We start from the raw sequence: 17,720 nt of genomic DNA on the forward strand, positions 1-17,720 counted from the left end.
ATTTAAATGGATGTACATATGTATGTATCATGTAATGTATTATCTTTAGCCACTTCCATTTCCGTTTGGTGCTGTTGTTAAACGGAAATTTAGTAAATAATACAAACAAGTCTATACATACAGTAACGTTGCAATGTGTGGGTTAAGAATAACCCTGACACAGGCCCAAAAACATAACTGTATAATTAAAGGATGTTGTTTTTGTGGCTTTGTAATAAAAATATATTTTTTTTACTCATCTTCCGTTTTGGTAACTATGGTCCTCTGTAAAGTAAAAATATTTATTTTAATTATCTTGCTTTCGTTCCTTTTTAAACCTACACTTTTATGCATTTATATGTGTATATACAATTGTCCAGCAACACTTTATCTAAATATTAATTTAATTAAGAGTTATTTAATTTTAAGAAATTATAAAGAATTATAAAATAATGTCCAGTTAAATAAATATATTGATCTTTTTAAATTTATTTGCTTATATGATATGTTGATTAATGATATTTTTGGGGTATAAATCTTAAAACCCAAAAGTATGCAGTTTATATATTTCTTCATTTTACGGTTTAATCTATGACAAAGTACCCAACAAAAAAAGAACTTTCAAAGAAGTGAAAAAGAAGTAGAATTTACTCCATGGAAGTATTGACATTGACTTGAAGAAGTGATGATTTTAACACAGGAGGAATGTTTTTTTTTATTTGATTCCAAATTCACTACATCTGAAGTCATTCTAAGGAAGTAATTTTTATATTCTTTTTTGGAAGTTATTTATTAACATAAACTAATAAATTACACATTTAATAATTAACATCAAAATAAAATTGGTTTAATTAAAAAAAATTACAATACAAAAATATCCCAACAAATAACATACTTGAAGTACTTTCAATTTTGGTGAAAAACCTATGAATTTTACATTAGCGTGTCATTGGAGGGATGTTGTTCATTTTTGACACATTACACTACATTTAATCTTATTCATAGATGCAATTAAAATCCGATATGTGGATGTCAAAATAAACCGATACGTTAATTTCATTGGATATGTTAATTTCATTGGATTTTCATCAAAGTTTGATGTACTTCGAACATGTTATTTGTAGTGACTTTTCTACATCTCATTCCTCACTTTTAACTGGGTTTTCATTTGTAAGGAAATATTTGGTTTATAAAAGCAAAAGATATATAATGGCGTTTTTAGATGTGATTAAGATGTCGTTTGTAAAGTATAACATCAATTATTTTTTGCTGGGATACCTTCAATTTCAAAATAAAATAGGATTCTTTTCGCTTCTTTGGAAGTCAATAAAAATCCTTCTACGAGATATAAACAAATTCACATAGTGCTACTTTTGATAAATGTTATTCTTTTGGAAGTACTTCGTTGTATTTCGTGCTGAAATATGTCTTAATTTGATAAAAAATTTTCTCATAAAAATCCGCATGAATTATTTTTAGAATTTCTTTTACCTAGCAATAAAATAACTTCCAAAGAAGCGAAAAAGAAGTAAAATGTACTCCATGAAAGTACTGAAGTTAAGTTACATCAAACAATTATGGACATATGACAGAGGTTAAATCTGTCAACGGCAGAATGACATAACTGATTTTTTAAATAAAAATATATTTCGGTCTTAACTATGGCCAAAAACGTCATTTATTCTGTTCAGTGTACTGTTAGGTCATGAAATCTCAAAACCCTGAGAAGGAATTCTGATGCCAGCTCTGATTTCAGATACTAAATCCATTAAAAATGTGAACTATTTCATTCAAAATATACCTTTTACATTTTAAGGCAAATATTCTCCAATCGCATTATTTTATACATTATGAAAAGTAAATAAAATTGCCTATCCGTTGATATATAAAATATTTATGTTGCATTTTCAATAATTCATAGAGAAATAATTTTAAACATTTTACATACGATGGGAATATCAGGCCCAGCTCGTTGGGAATTGAATAGTAATTATCTCATGAAATACAATACATTTTACGTACATACTATGGGAACTTCAGGCCCCTCCCCCGTTTGTCAAAAGGGTTCCTTTTATATAATAAAACACTTTTGTTATAAAAAATATTAAAAGCGTTGCATATATATATTTAGATTTAAAGCCAATTATACATGAATATAGTAGTTATAAGAAAGTAATTGAGATAAATATTTAGATATTATGGATTTTCTATATTTTATAGTTAGAATTTTATACTTTGGTCAGAATATTGATTAGGGGTGTAACTCAATTAATTGTTTTTATAAACAAATATACCCATTGAAATGCAAAACAAGTAAAAATTAAGAATTTTCTACAACGAATCGTGGAGAAATTACAGTTTTAATGGAAATTTTAAAAATAAATTAAATTCGCCAAATTGTTTTAAAGTTATACCCCTATTTCCTTATATATAAATATATCCAGGTGCATCATTTTTTATTATATTATACTGAGTTTATACACTGAAAAAAATCCATGCCTAATATATACGAAAAATGTCGTACATTGTACGAATCGTTCGTTGTTTCGCACCACGAAATTATTTCGTAATATATACGAAATTGTACGAAATATTTTAGTATAATGCAAAATATTATTGAAAAAATTAATTTACATAAATTGAAAAAAGGGAATTTTGAATAAATATGGTAAAATTTATCAAATATTAATTTATTCAAAAATTTTTGTTCATTTAAAAAAAAATTTCTAATTTTAGTACAAAATTATTCTCCACACGAATTTTCAATTTTTTTATGAAAATGATTCGAGAATAATATTATACTTTTTCTTAAATTTTATAAAAATGTTGTAGTTTTATTTAATCATAATATATGTAATTAATATCATTATGTTTAATTTAATTTTAATATTTAAGAAAAAAAAATAATACGAAAGGTTTTCGTACTTTCGTAAAAATAGAAAAGGGTTTTATTAAATAATATTTCGTATTATACACGAAATTTTTGTAAAGTTGAGCATGGATTATTTTCAGTGTATGTATAAGGAAGGATATAGTTTGTGATATACGTACTACTTAAAAGTGACTTAAACTTTATATATTAGGAATTAAATATTGTTATAAAAATATAGAATTAATAGTTTGTTTTAATAAAAAGTTGATGACAGTGATTATTGCAAACTGTGGTGGGTACGTATTTAATAAGTATACATATAATTATAGCAAATAGTGAGAAATATTCGTTCGATATACAAAATTACACATGTATATTTAATATTATTTAAAAAATATATATCAAATATACATACGCGCATTAGAGTTCCTACACTTTAATAGAGCAGTAAAAAATGTAAATTATAACACAAAATTATTTATGATAAAAGTAACATTTGCCAAATATTTAAAACTTTGAATAAATTGATTAAAGTTAATTTTAAAAATTTTGGTTATAATTTTAAATGTTTTTCACGCGAGGCTCTCTAATGCCCAAAATATCCATAGCAAAAAGACATAGACAGAGTTATTCGTTTAGATCCAGGGGGAAGGCATTTTTCAAACATCAGATACATAATTTATAGGTCCAACTAACATGCATACTACATTTATACTTTTGAATAAGTAACAACGCTTTTTAATTTTTTTGTCGTAAACTATTGACATTGCTGCTTACTATCAGTACACTACTTCATTCGGTTTTAATAAAAATCTTTCTTAATTTTAATATTAAAATCTTAAGCTAATTGATCGCCGCCATACACCTTCTCTAAGATACTATAAAATTCTGATGACGTTTGAAAAATGAAATACAACAGTCACATCCAGGATAATAGTCCAACTAGAGAAAATATAAGTACTATGAAGGCTTCACGGCAGGTGGCATTATCCCAACCACATTCCAAATCGAATTTTAATGACTGTGAATAGAAAAAATATAGAATGTTAATTAAAATTATATTTTTCATTTATAGTATGAAATTTCATTACCTCCATTAATTGTTGTCCACCTTTATTATCACAACGTGTTTCACGTAAATCGTCATCATGTTCATCGCACATATAACGACCATATATTTGACAAGGTGAATTCATAAATGTACGAAACACTGTATCGGTCCAGGTTTGTGAGGAGCAAATATATTGCCTTCGTTTGCGTTGCCAAAATTCTACCCAGCTGTAGAAGATGTTCATATTAAAGTAATGTTAAATACATTTTCGGTCTACGATTTTATTAGTACTTAAAGAAATGATTTAAATCTTCATAAAATCTAAACAGCCATTAATGTTTTGATTATACAAATGTTGCAAAAGTTATTTTTCTCTATTGCAAAATATTTTGAACATTAGCTCATATTTAACATTAATGGCATTTAAATGTAGACCAGTGTAATTGACTCAAGTCTACAAAAATACACTCCGCTAATATTACTACTGATACATATATATGTATTTAATTGTAGTGCCTGATCCGCGGACCTTGATTTGTCATGTAAAATAAATTGCTTTATTTGCATTTTTTAAAGAATATCTTATATTTTAATTTTCTACCATAAAAAGTAAAATCGTTACATTAATTAACGAGATTTTTGATAAAATGTGAACGTATTGTTAATTTTATTGGCCAATAAAGTATTTTGCTTTTTTAGGTTTTTTGTTCATTTTTTAATATTGCTGCATTATTTTATAAAATTTAATATTTTTATTACTCCTATATATTAGAATAAATTTTTTTAGTTTTTTAGTAGTGGAACGACTAAATTTGGACGTTTTCTAACCGATTTATTATCTTATATACCTATCAGAATTCAATATTTGACATAACATGAAATCAATCGTTTCTTTCATTAAATTTCGAAAATAATAAGTAATTTTGAATTGGATACATGATATATTAGATAAACAATGGATTTGGACCTAGAACAAATGTTTTGTGAGGTATAAATCTATATATTACTTATAACAAAAATAATCCGGGTTTTTGTTCATTTTGTATTGATAAACAAGAACTACATTACGGGAACTCCATCTTTTTGGGGAGTATTGTGTAAATTTTATTTAGATTTGTATAATATTGATTCTTATTCAATAGCCACTCTAAGTATGGGGACATCACCATATACCACTATAGAACTATTAAATACTAAAATCTTGATTTTAAACCTCATATTTAAAATTCTTTATTTTATGAATAAGATACAGTAGGCCTATTTGGATCTGGATAGTTATTCTTGATTTGGGTTCTTAATATATATAAGTGTATATATTAGGTGAAAAATATTGCTTTTGTTGACGTTACGTTATGATAACCACCTCTATCCTAAAATCCTGTGCTACACGACAGTTCCTTTTACATTGGTTCCAAGCAACCAAAGGTCTGTTCGTAGTTCGTATATAGATTTTGAAAAAGATAAATCAGGAGTCCAATAGTTTTCAATGGATACAAGTCGCCTCCCTTTGGCAGTTAAAGATTTTGAAAGAGCACTCAGTACGTTTTTTCTAATAATTCTTTGGATCATTTCATTTTACACAATCTCTATTTTTAATTGGAAAACATATATTTACATTTTACCTGTTCCTTTCGAATTTTATTTGTGAACAAAAAACAAAATTCTCTTAAAAAAGGTAGGAAAAAACTTGGTTGATTCACTGTATGTGTTTTGTAATAGTTATATTAGATTCGACGTAGCCGAATATACAACTTTTATTTGTATTTATCTAAACTTACCCTAAATCACAATCGCAATTCAAATCCGAATTTGACATTTTCAATTCTGTTAAAAAGACACTATTAGGCAAATAAGGCACGGTACCCGTATTAGGATTTGGTATCTTCTTTAACATCCGATTATTATAGCGTATATCCAACGATATATTACGTACACGTCCCATATTCTTAAAGAAATTCTTGGGTATTTCCGATATTGAAGTATTAAAGAGTTGTATGTACAAATACGGTGATTGCATGCCCTGAAAATTAAGAAAATAAAGGTACAGCAAGCAATTACCTTACGCATAGGTTTATACGGTAAAAAATAAAAACAAACTTTTAGGATATTTTCATTTAAACTCGAAAATTGAGGTCCACTAAATGTTATATTTGTTAGTTTTAGCGGCAAATGACCCTCCATTTCTCGTGCTAAATCAGTTGGCATACCCATTTGTACGGTTTGCATTTCTTGTGTGGGTCCCGAACCTTTTTTTAAGATGCGTGTAAACGGTTGTGGTGCCTCAATCCATAATTCACGTACATTATGATGGTGACGCAGCAGATATGGTATATTAAAGTTTTCCAGATGTGAATATGCTGTTAACTTGAGTGAACGTAAATGTGGCAAGGCATCTAGGCAACCGTATTCAAAGTAATGTAAACGGAAATTGGAAATGTCTAACATTTCAAGATCTTCATTGACACCATCAAAACTGTTGTTGTTAAGGGAAGTTATGGGATTACCAGATAACATAAGTTTTCTGTGGAAGAAAAAAAAAACAAACAAAAATAGAAAAATATAAATTAAGTTGGAAAAATGTTTTGCTAAAATAACAAAGATTATTCATTGACATAGATTTTTAATGATAAATGTAAGTCATCACATTTTTAGAAATCTTCTCTGTTAAGCTTCGATGCTTTTTATACCCTTCACCTTCGTGAGAAGGGTATATACAAGTTTTTCATTCCGTTTGTAATTTCTATAATATAATTTTCCGACCCTATAAAGTATATATATTCTGTATCCTTATAGATAGCGGAGTCGATTAAGCCATGTCCGTCTGTCTGTTGAAATCAGTTTTTAGAGGTCCCCAGATATCGGCGAGATCCTAATCTTCAATAATTCAGTTAGACATGCTTTCGAGAAGATCGCTATTTAAAATCAGCAAAATCGGTCTATAAATAACGGAGATATGAGCAAAAATCCACATTTTTTCATGCTTTGTTAAAAAAGCAACAACAACACTGTGAATTGGATAAAGATGTACATGTGCGTGTATTTGGTTTTATTCAGCTGTGTATTTTTTTTTTGTATGTTTGCATGCTGTTCTGTTCTCACGAAGGTAAGTGGGTATAACAAGAACAAGGAGATAAAGCAGACATATGTTAGTAATACAGGTCATATTTGTTTGAAGGTGGTAATACAGTTTGACGGTGGTATTAGAGTACAACGGTTAATATTTCTTTCTGCTACAGTTTATATTTGTTTGTGTGTATGTTATGTGTGACAGAGATACAAAATAAATAAAAACAGTGTTTTAAAACATACTTGGTGAAGGGTATATAAGATTCGGCACAGCCGAATATATAAATATTACTTGTTATATAATTTGACTTACCTTAAATGCGGCAACGACTGTGTCATTAGTGGCACATTGGTCAAATCATTGTTAGACAAATCCAACATTCTTAAATTTGACATATTATGTGCCAACTCCTGTGGTATCGATGGCAATTCATTATAGCCCAAACGAAATTCACGTAAATGTTTTAAACGTATCTCGGGCACTGTACTCAGTGATACATTTTCCAAACCCAATTTTATTAAACTATTTTCCAAACCCATAAACGATTTATCCATAACTTTCAAATCACGATTATGCGATAAATCCAATACAGCCAATTTGGGCATTGTGGCGAAGACAGCATCATCGATGCGCAATAGGTAATTGTATGAAATATCCAAATAACGCAATGACTGTATGGGATTAAAGATGAAAGAGAGAGAGAGAAATAATGTTATAAAAATGAACATGAACAAAATGCCGTGTGTAGAGCAGAAGAAAAGAAAAAGTTCACCCGATATTTATGTCGCTTATTGGTAGGTGGAAAGTAAGTAATACATTTTTATAATTTCAAAAGGTTAGCAGAGTTAGATAGTATTTTAAGGTGGGAAATGAAAAGATAATAGATAGAATAGAAATTTAAAAGAAAGTTTAAGGAATTATATAAATTGTACATTGTAATATTCGGTATGCCATGGAGCAAATTATGGAACGTATGTATATGTATGGTAAGTAGTAAAAGGATTATATTACATAAGGATAAGGTTGTATGTTGGATCATGATCAAGATTCTTAAATTTCATTAAGTAAGTAGATAAGAAAATACAATCTTAGTGAAAAAAATCAGAACAATTGTAAAGTAAAATAAAAAAAACTTTCTATGTTAATTCCATGGCTTACCGAAACTGACAAATTATACACAACTTACTCTAAACTTATTAGATAAATCCATGCTATGTATGGTTGAAATGAAATTATTAGATAAATGTAATTCGCACAAAGTCAAGGCCGCCAAACTGGACAAAGATGATGATGGTATCTTAAGTAACATGTTATGTGAGACATCCAATCTTCAAAATGATAAAAGACGAAATTATGCAAACATCTTTCACTCGCTTAATCCCATTCGCACTTACTTTTCCATGCCACCATTATAAAACAAATTATCGGGTAGACCTCTCAAATGATTATGAGAAAAGTCGGCAACTCTTAGAGCTTTAACACTTTTGAAAACTTCTTGAGGTATATCGGTCAAATAGTTGTAGGACAAATAAATAAGCTTTAAATTTTATGATAAAATAAAACATTATTAATATATTCAATAAATTAATTAGAGCATATTTGGATTAAAAATTATATTATATTACAAAACCACCTGTAAATCTCTAGTATTTTTAAAAGCATCAAAATCCAGTTCATGTATAAGATTATGAGAAATATCTAACCATTGTAAATGATTCATATTACCAAAAACATCTCGAGTAGCATTCTATGCTCACAGGAAATACGAATAGAAAAACTCCGCGTATTCCACTTTTACTCACGCCACAAATTATCAACCGCTCTCCCCAAAAGTCACAACAATACTGATTTTATGCATTGATTCCATTCGTTTATTTAACGCACAAATTCAGTTTTTTTGTCATTCGTTTATAGGAACTGATAAGCGATATGTTAAGAGAAGAGAATTTTGGAAAAACAATATAAAATATTTAAGAGTAACCTGATCATTATAAATGTACACAAATACTCTTAGATATAAAAACAAGGGTTTTCAAATTTGAAAATGGGAATAACTTTACAGCGACTAAAAATAAATATTATCTTCAATTTTAAGGCATTAAATAGAAGAAAGTGGAATTCGGTGCAGAATTTCATTGTATAAATAAGTTTTAAGTTCTTCAAAATGTCCAAATTCGCTACTAACTAGCGAAAAAAACTACTAGCGAAAAAGAAGTAGAATTTACTCCATGGAAGTACTGAAAAATACCTGAAGAAGTTATCATTTTAACATAGGCTTGTTATAGAAGGGATGTCCTTTTTATTTGATTCCCAATTCACTACTTCTGATATCATTCTCAGGAAGTATTTTTTTTGGATACGATTAGGAAGTGATGTTGTAGTTTTATTTTTAAATTTTTTTACAAATATTTGGAAGTTTACAGATCATAAACAGCGTATGATTTCGGTTCTTATTAAATTTTAAGACAATGTGCGTCTATCCGTTTGTCGGTTACAATCACATGGTAGGATCTAGAGAGCTGAGAATTTTCATAAATATTCTTTATTCATAAAGTTTGTTTGGTGTTGAAAGTCATCAATATCCATTATTTCACCTAGCCAACATATAAGTGGCTCCTCGATATATAAAACAAATAGATTGCAATCATGATAAAAATACATATTTATAACTGATATTGGGACATTATTCACCATAACCCACATATAAGTTTCCCTATAAAAGTATTTTAACGGTCATAACATGGTTAGTAATACCCGTATACCGACGAAGATCGTTCCGTATTTGATCCTATTCTACATACATATGTATAAAGTGTCCTTCAGAAAAAGAGTTAATGCCTCATAAGTTGTTTAATACCCATCAAAAAAAGAACTTCCAAAGAAGCGAAAAACAAGTAGAATTTATTCCATGGAAGTACCGAAAAAGACCTGAAGAAATGATAATTTTAACACAGGCTTGTCATAGGGATGTACTTTTTATTTAATTCCAAATTCACTACTTCTGAAGTCATTCCCTAGAAGTAATTTTAATGCTCTTTATTTGAAGTGAAATTGTATTATTATTTTCACTTAAATAAAATGCTACTTTTGATGTAGTGATAAATGTTACTCTTTTGGAAGTACACTGGAAAAAATCCATGCCTAATATATACGAAAAATGTCGAACATTGTATGAATCGTTCGTTGTTTCGCACCACGAAATTCCTTCCTAATATATACGAAATTGTACGAAATATTTAAGTATAATGCAAAATATTCTTGAAAAAATTTATTTACATAAATTGAAAAAAAAGGAATTTTGAATAAATATGGTAAAATTTACGAAATATTAATTTATTCAAACATTTTTGTTCATTTTAAAATAAATTTTCTAATTTTAGTTCAAAATTATTCTCCACTCGAATTTTCAATTTTTTTAAGAAAATTATTCGAGAATAATATTATACTTTTTCTTAAATTTTATAAAAATGTTGTAGTTTTATTTAATCATAATATAATTAATATCAATATGTTTAATTTCGCTAAAATTTAAGAATAAAATATTACGAAAGGTTTTTGTTCTTTCGTAAAAATAGAAAAGGGGTTTATTAAATAATATTTCGTATTATACACGAAATTTTTGTAAATATTACGAAAATAGATGTTCGAAAATTTTTTTCGTAAAGTTGAGCATGGATTATTTTCAGTGTACCTTCGCTTTACTTTTGCTAGGTACTAAAAATATGAGAATGAAATTTCATAAACATGTTTTATACCAAAATATGTCTGGAAAATTTTGTCATAAACGTTCCATAATTATCACTGTACCCCATATAAGATTCCCTACAGAATATCACTTTAAAGTTTTTAATTGGCTTCAAAATACAAATATAGCAATGAAATTAAAAAATCATAAGTTTTATAGGCATCGGTAATATTTCTACAAACGTAAGAGAAAAAATAATCGTTCGAACCGTCAATAATTAATGCAAGCCCTCATTAAACATATAAGGGTAAGTCCAGGCGTGAATCCACGGATTGCAAACTGTAAAAATGAGGAAAAAAGTATAACTAAAATGATCAATGTTATTCATTGATTTCTTAAAGGAGGACTATATAAAATTATTGAAATTTCAATTTCATTCGGATGAAAAATGCGTGTTTGTACCTACTTAAGTGTACATGCATATGTACAAATTGGACCTACCCATTCCGCTTAGAGTGTAAAAAAGAACGTCTTATTTTTTTATTCTAACAAAATTTTTAAATACAAAATTGTAATTTTTTGATATAAACAAGAGTCACTGTTTGACCCTTTTCCAATTTTAGTAACCAAACTCGTAAAATATTCTGTTAAAAATTCTGTAAAATTTGTTTATGAATGTTTTCAGAAAATCGATTTGCCGCAAAAGGTTTTTGCACCAGAATGACCCAAGAAACTGGGTTTCGTTGTTAGAACACTTCTGGCTATCATAGGACCTATTTTTTGTATATAACACTAATGTACAGACAGACATACATATGTATATGTACGAACGTAATTTCATTCATAATATAGAGCGATTAACTATGATTCATATTGTTCAAATTATTAGTTATAGAATCAAAATCTACTTCCGCAAAAAGAAATTTCGTTGTAAAGAATATTCAACACAATACCGGGTTAGTCTTCAGTTTGGATTATAAAAACTAAAACAACTGAAATACTGGGAAAAGCTTTTATCAATATTTTTTTACCAATTTAGATAAGATAAGTTTTCGAAATAACAAGTGAAATTAAGACCCACAATATAACCAATAACTACGACCCGACTTTAGTCTGAATCTAACGGTGGAGCTGTGTTAACGTATTTTCAAAAAAACGGTAAATGGTTGAAAAAGTGATAAATAAGTGTAATAGATAAGACTGATAAGAACAAATTAGTGGTACAAATTGATAAGACAAAGAAAAAAAAAAGAAATATAATTTTCAAAATACAATACCAAAAAAAGGAAATTACATTGAAATAAAAATATATTAAATACTAAAGTGATGATGTCATAATTAAAATTTTCCGTTAAAAATAATAATTAATTTAGTTTTCTTTTTCTTTTTTAAATTTTTAGTGAAAAAGTTAACTACAGCTTAAAGAAATTTTTCAAATAAAAAAAAAAAACGAACAAAATTATTTACGAATAAAACGAATTATACAAAGAAATATACGATTAAATTTTAAGTTAAAAAAATGCGTTTTAAACTATTTTTAGCCAGTTTACTGGCTTGTGGCTTTATAGCCTATGTTATTGCTAATGAAAATATCTCGGCCGAAACTGAAAGTATTGCAGCATCTGCTAAAACAAATAAAGATAAAAATACTATTAAACAACAACAGAATTTCGATACAGTATTGGATAAAAATGAAGCAGTCGAAATGTTTGAGGTTATACCAGAACCAACAAAACCAAAAAAGAAAACTAACAACATACTGACGGCCAATAATATAACTTTGCAACGTTCGGGAGCTTTGCAAATGTTTGATGACTATTTGGGTGAATTGGGTTATGAAGTTACCGATAATGGTTATAATTGGAGTAAGTAGTTAAAATTTCATTATTTGTATATATGTATGTATATGAAAAGGTGATGGTGATAACTAGCTTGTATTTCTGTAATTGGAAATGAATCATTAATTGGTGATTTAATTTTATACTGTACTAGTAATAAAAAATGATATGAGTCAGAGGTCCATAAGTCTAATTTTTTATGATTATAAATATCTCTTATAAACTTTTGATTAACATTTTTATGGTTTGTAATTGTTTCACAATATTTGTTAACATGACTATGACCTAAATCGTTTAGAATGTTAACAAGTTGCTATACAAAAACAAATAAAAAAATTTCAACAAAAATTGAAAAAAATAAGGTTTACATACATACATACACCATAATATTTGAACTCGTTTACTTGATTTATCTTATCAGTACTTTCAACCTGTTGATAATATTTGGATGTATGTATTTATGAATAATACTTTTGGAAACCATAGTTTTAATGAAAATAAAAAGAGGGTCATTTTGAATCGTGTTGAATGTTATGTACTGAAAAAATGCTAGAAATGAGTAGCAGCTTAAATTTTTGTACGGGGGTGTTCCCCTAAAAAAACAAATGTGGAAAGGAAAAAAGTTATATCAAAGTTACGGCGTAGGGCCTTAATAACCTATTATAAGTTGCAAATTATGTCCGTAAGTCACGAGGCCACCTTGACCTCCGTTTACTAAGAACGTCTTTCTGGAGCACAGAGAAGGAAGTTGAGGAACATTCAGGAAATCAAAGAGAGTCCCATTATACTCCAAAGGTAAATTCAGATTTCCTCTTAACATCTGAGGCAATGAGTATCAGATCGTCTGAGAAGCTGATAACTGAAATTAAGCCTAAGAAGAAAAAGAGCTTGCCGTCTTATTCTAGCATTTCTTTGAATAAAAGTCATACCTCACTCCATGGAACCTCATGTAAGAGTCAAGTCATAAGTAACAGTCAAGGTATCTCAAAAGAAGTCCAGAATTATAAGAAAAAATAAGCTAGAAAGTGAAAAAGACAAACGAACACCTAAACGATCTCTGTTATTCGACGGGCATAACTCCAATAGACTAACAGAGAAAGGTAAAAGATCCTGCCAACAAAAATGTAGTGGACCACGTAGTCGCTACAGAAAACTAATAGAATGTGATCTTTAAGTTCAGCATGGGCGTGATTTTGATAGGTATCGACCAGAACTCCATGGCTAGTCTCGTCAAGAACAATGGAAGTTCTTTTTTCACACCAGCACTGATGGGGACACCTTAATACATGAGACCATTAGCAACTAAAGATAACCTTATCAAAAAAGAGACAGAGCAGTTATCCTTTCCAAAATCCGGAAGTTGTCGATTGGTAACAACAAGACCTACTTATCGTTTTAGATTAGTGTATATTCTTCTAAAACATATTAAAAGGTTTTTCTCTGATCACATCCAGGACTATTTTGAAACATTTTCCCTTCAGGTGTGTTTAATTTAAATTTAACTGGTCTAAAATCGTTTAAGAATGACAGATTTATCTTATTACTGTTTCAAAAAGGTAAATCGTTTTTCTTTTTGAAAATAAATCTTTGAATTTTAAACCCACAATTAATCCGGTGGCACAAAAAAATGTTGCTCTTTTGGAAAATATAAACATTTTATATATATATTTTGGGAAGGTATTTTTATTGAGAACTTTTTAGTTTAAGATTTGTTAACTATGTTCCTAATTTCACATATTTTTAATCAAAATTTTAAGTTTTGGCAACATGTTAGAACAAAGCTGGAATTACACAACAGGAAGTAGTTTTAGAAACCTTTTTTAAATTTTGAAGTCCGAATCAGTTATTTATGGGTCGATTATGTATAGCAGATAATTTCAGTTGCATTGCCAGCTTCTAGAATTATTATTAAATTAAAATTTCTTTATTTATAAAATTTTCAAGCTATTGCTTAAAAACGTCTAGTATACACATCTTTTGGGCAACCGGAAACACGACTGTAACAGTTTTTTTACTCTCCACCGATACCCGTAGAAGGGCTTCATATAGTTACACTTTGCCACATATTTCTTGTTAAGTATTTTTCTTATTTGTTTTATGACCGAGTATAAGTTGTGCTTTAGTAGAAGGGTTTATTTTTTCGGTTAGATTGTTTATTTTTTTATTTATGTTCAATTGATAAAAATAATAAAATTACTTATAATATCGGAGTTTCTTATCTTATCAACACATACAATTATTAAGTATCCAGTAAATGTATGTATGTGTAGCAATGTGGTTTGAAACACAATCATTTAAAGTCTTTTTAGTATTTTTATCTTCAGATTACAAAGTGAGGGGAATTTAATATAAATAAATGTTTATAATTTGGTATGAGTAATGTGTGTGTTTTGAATCATGACAGGTGTATTGTATATTTTATATATTTCGTTTTTTATAAGAACAAATAAAAGAATTTAAGAATTCTTAGAAAATTGATAATGATTTGTAACAAAGAATATTTAAACTGCCACCATTTTATAAAACATTGGAAAATTATTGGAAATGATGATGATATTTTTGTTGTAACGATTTTTTAATATTTGAAATAACAGATATAGTACCCTATGATTGGCCGTAACCGACGATAGTGTCATATTTTTTTTTAATTTTTTTCGTGAATATTCCAAGAACTTGTTTTAATATTTTTATTTAATATATAAGTATATATAATATATAATTTAGTTTCAATGATTCTCATTAAATTTTATTTTTTCCACAAAATTTAATGCATGTATATTATTAAATTTCAAACTCTGCAGTTTATCTACTTCAGAAAAATAATAAAAAAATGAGCAAACTGAGGAATTTTCATCATTAATACCGTGTACATTAAGCAAGCAAGATATTTGGCTATCAAAGCTACTTAAATGTATACCAAATAAGACGTAGTACTTCCGTTTAACACTACTTCAAAAGTAATAAAATAAAACTGATGTTTATTGACTTCCAAAGATACAAAAAGAATTAATTTTTTTTTTAACTTAAGATATAGTTTTTTTTTGTACTAAAATTTTTTGAGTGAAACAATTTTTGTTTTGAGGTTTTATATTAAATATGTGTTTAATTCTTTCATTTATGTTAATATTATTTAAGTTTAATTAGTTTTTTTTATTTAAAAAAAACTACAATTTAACTTACTAATAACTTCCGAAAGAAGAACATTAAAATGACTTCTTGAGAATAACTTTAGAAGTAGAGGAATTGGTATCAAATAAAAATAAATTCCCTTCTATGATATGCTTATGTTAAAGTCATTACTTCTTCACGTCTTTTTAAGTACTTCCATGAAAGAAATTCTACTTCTTTTTTGCTTCTTTGACTTTCAAAGTTCCAAAAAAGAATTATTTTTTTTTTAACTTAAGATATAGTTTTTTTGTACAAAAATTTTTTGAGTTAAAAAAATTTTGTTTTGAGAGTTTATATCATATATGTGTTTAATTCCTTCATTTATGTTAATATTATTTAAGTTTAATTATTTTTTTTATTCTAAAAAACTACAATTTAACTTACTAATAACTTCCGAAAGAAGATCAATAAAATGACTTCTTGAGAATAACTTTAGAAGTAGAGGAATTGGTATCAAATAAAAATAAATTCCCTTCTATGACATGCTTATGTTAAAGTCATTACTTCTTCATGTCTTTTTCAGTACTTCCATGAAAGAAAATTTAATTATTTTTGCTTCAATGGAAGTTCTTTTTTTTTGCATTTTTTTTTATTAAAAAATCAATTTGGCCTAGAACTGCCGGAGTTGGAGGAGGTCAAAGTTAGATATTGACTAAATGTTTGGTTTGGTTTTGGTTATGGTTTTTTAGTGTCATTTTTCTCTAACTTTATATAGCTATTCCTTCAATACTCCCAATTTTTTCTGCTGAAAAGAAAATTTATACGATTTTCTTTAAGGCCTTTATATTCGCTTAATAAGCGAAAGAGAATTCTACCAAAAAATATTTTTAACTCAATATTTAGATTTTAAAATATCATTATAATTAAAAAATATTGCACTAGTCCACAACTACTATAGTAGTCAGTAACTAAAATGCATAATAAGTGTGATATAAGTAAAAAAGATTTGTTTGACCTTTGCCCGACAATACTTTAAATAATGTTAAAATTTAAATTTATCTATTTTTTTCTAGTATACTAAATAATTTAAACAAAATAATTAAAATTTCTCTGAAGTCATTTAATTTCAACCTTGAATATATTTGAAAAAAATATGAACAAGTACGAGTATTAAATAACGATTTGAAAAATAACAACAAAAGCTCAATGTACGTATGTATGTAAATCTGTTAATAATATTCTTTTCTGTGAAAATTTCTCTCTCAAATTCTTAAATTATTTATGAATGTTACATAAATTTAATTATATGCCACATTAATCCGCACAAAACGTGAGTTTAAGTAATTACAACATGTAGAAAAGTACCAACAAACAAACAATAGAGACGCTAAAATAAGTAAGTAAGTAAATAGTCAAAAGCATATTTAAAATTCCAAACATAGTTAGACTTAAAGATAAAACTAACTTTTACTAGTACAATAAGACAATACATACGAAGTTGAAATTAAAAGAAACATTTTAAAACTTCTCAGTGTTTAAAAGAACAAACATTTATATATGTAGTTGAAAAAAACTTATTTAGGAAACTGTTCAGTTTACCTTCCTATATATGTATATACAATCCATGGCTTTGACATAATTTAACCCAATACAAACGACCTTTAGCTGAAAATTCAACATGAATATTTTCAACTTAAGTGCAATACAATGAAATCTTAAACTACACAAGAATGAATTACACGTATTCATACTTAAGCACACTGTAAGGATATGCGAGAGAAAGAAAAAAGGATAAACTGTAATTCTAGTACAAATAATAATTTAAATAACATAAAAATCGTTAATGTATTATATTTGCTTTTACTACTTATTAGAATGCGAGACAATGATATAGAACGAAATTTGTTTGGGTAGAACCCAAATAAAATAATTCACTACTAGAGTACCTGGTCAGAGGTGCATCATAAATAAAGTCCTTTTTACGTTTAATACACACACACACATAGAGAGATAGCGTTTGTTGAAAAAAAGAGTGGGTTTTTATGACGCCTACTTAGGATTGTGCCGGCAGCACTAACACCCACACACGTGTCTTACCTATACTTACACTTATATTTAAA

General features: G+C 27.6%; 3 protein-coding genes across 3 annotated transcripts in view; 1 reads left to right on the forward strand and 2 right to left on the reverse strand.

Moving 5' to 3' along the window:
• The window catches only part of LOC111681550 (probable 2-oxoglutarate dehydrogenase E1 component DHKTD1 homolog, mitochondrial), a 7,690-nt gene extending 7,055 nt beyond the window's left edge, over positions 1 to 635 (reverse strand). The window contains exon 1 of the mRNA XM_046950194.1: positions 631 to 635. Coding sequence (XP_046806150.1) covers positions 631 to 635 — 5 coding nt within the window. The remainder of the gene's footprint in view (positions 1 to 630) is intronic.
• A 2,329-nt stretch (positions 636 to 2,964) lies between these two features.
• On the reverse strand, positions 2,965 to 8,741 carry LOC111681601 (chaoptin). Its single transcript, XM_046949831.1, has 8 exons — positions 8,603 to 8,741; positions 8,364 to 8,506; positions 8,156 to 8,297; positions 7,282 to 7,640; positions 6,000 to 6,423; positions 5,681 to 5,922; positions 3,943 to 4,129; positions 2,965 to 3,872 (listed from the first exon to the last, which is right to left on the reverse strand). Exons 1-8 carry the CDS (start codon positions 8,687 to 8,689, stop codon positions 3,771 to 3,773), a joined length of 1,686 nt encoding a protein of 561 aa, XP_046805787.1. The 5' UTR covers positions 8,690 to 8,741; the 3' UTR covers positions 2,965 to 3,770.
• A 3,029-nt stretch (positions 8,742 to 11,770) lies between these two features.
• LOC111681544 (protein mesh) overlaps positions 11,771 to 17,720 on the forward strand; it is a 31,204-nt gene continuing 25,254 nt past the window's right edge. The window contains exon 1 of the mRNA XM_046950195.1: positions 11,771 to 12,519. Within this exon, the coding sequence (XP_046806151.1) occupies positions 12,174 to 12,519 (346 nt within the window). The 5' untranslated portion in view covers positions 11,771 to 12,173. The remainder of the gene's footprint in view (positions 12,520 to 17,720) is intronic.

This window comes from Lucilia cuprina, chromosome 4 (genome assembly GCF_022045245.1).
Source record: "Lucilia cuprina isolate Lc7/37 chromosome 4, ASM2204524v1, whole genome shotgun sequence".
Classification (NCBI taxonomy): Eukaryota; Metazoa; Arthropoda; class Insecta; order Diptera; family Calliphoridae; genus Lucilia; species Lucilia cuprina.